Below are 1,459 nucleotides of genomic sequence, written 5' to 3' on the forward strand. Positions count from 1 at the left end.
GGAGGAAATGTCAGCAGGACTTGGTCCCGACATTCTTATGCTGCATGCGACATGATTAAACTCATAACACTTGATTTCCTGCACAAGAGCCGAGGTGATGCTATCAGCTACCCAGAGGATGCATCTAGGACCCAGCGGGAGATAACGAAATAGGAAGTTAGAAAATCGAATATAGTTTGGATTTAAAATTCATTCATTCGTATAGTAGCGGTGTTCACTGCCCTCCATATGCAACTAAAGAGCTCATTCCCATGCGTGCAGTCACCGCTTGTACGTCACGGTGTGGGAGCATTAGGAGTCAACAACGATAATAACGAGGCCAGCGTGACCTAGAAATGCGAAACATACAAGGACTTTTTCTTTGTACACATACACATGAAGTCTTTTACCCCCTGATTGCTTCCACTCTCTGTACAACGGCATAGTCTCCAAGGCCTACTGTCTTTCCCCTTCTCCATTTCCTGCCTTGTCCTGAACGTCCTCAGCCGTACCTTCCTCCTCATTTCTCTCAAACTTCTCCATGAGCTCCGGCGGGTGGAACTCGATGGGCACAAAGTCATACAGGAGGGCTCCCACACCGAGGCACTCTTCCGTCGTGAGTACATCCGTCCCAATCACCACGGCAGCGTCGCCAATCTGATGCGAAGAGTGGATGCGCCCAGACAGAGTCGTATAGATATGACCCATCTCTGCCGCAACCTTGCTCTTTCGCCAAGGTGTCTGCCGCTCCACACGCCTCCGGATGTCTGGCTTTGCCTGCATGAACCTCTCCCACATTCCTACCGTCACCCTGCTCGTGGGCTTCAGGCCTAGAAGAGGCAGAACCTCTTCTTCCTGGAAAGACTCTGCGAGAGGCGTGTAGGGCCGTGTTATGCCAAGACCAATAAGCATCCTGACAACAGCTCCACGGATAGACAAGCACGCCCTCGAGCCATCCCCTCGATACACTTACCAATGGCGCGGCGGAGGTTGACACTGTGTCCCAACCGCAATACTTCTAAATTTTTCGCCTTGAGTCGAAGAGTGGCGTTTTCAAGCTCTACCTTGGTCGCCCGAGCTTCTACCCGAAGCACGCGTGCGTCTGCCCAAGCATCGCGTGCGTCTGCCCAAGCATCGCGTGCGTCTGCATGAGCCTTGACTACCTCCACTTCGTTCTTCGCCCGAGCCTTGACCAACTCCAACTCCTTCTCCGCCACCATTAATCGGGCCCTGTCCACCAGCGTCTTCCTATCCAGTCGCTTCCACGACAGCGCTTCAAACAGATCTTGTACGCTCTGCTTCTAGTATGCGAGACAAGGGAAATACACGTCTCAGCAGCCACAAGTAGCACTCAGGAGACTTCAATTGCATCCACTCAACACTACGGTAGCCTCTTCATCACTCCTTAGCCCCCCAACACCCCGTAAGCATAACACTTCCGTCCTTACCTTCCCGGAGACCCCAATGCTGTCATTTGTAA

At 52.4% G+C, this 1,459-nt stretch overlaps 1 protein-coding gene across 1 annotated transcript; it reads right to left on the reverse strand.

Moving 5' to 3' along the window:
• Positions 1-435: 435 nt before the first annotated feature.
• On the reverse strand, positions 436-1,448 carry NGA_0729600 (uncharacterized protein; the record flags this gene model as incomplete). The annotated part of the gene is made up of 3 exons (XM_005852292.1): positions 436-845; positions 953-1,280; positions 1,428-1,448. Coding segments are annotated over 3 exons (759 nt in total), but the record flags the coding sequence as incomplete, so codon positions are not given.
• Positions 1,449-1,459: the final 11 nt, after the last annotated feature.

The sequence above is a fragment of the Nannochloropsis gaditana genome (assembly GCF_000240725.1).
Source record: "Nannochloropsis gaditana CCMP526 unplaced genomic scaffold scaffold1509, whole genome shotgun sequence".
NCBI lineage: Eukaryota > Eustigmatophyceae > Eustigmatales > Monodopsidaceae > Microchloropsis > Microchloropsis gaditana.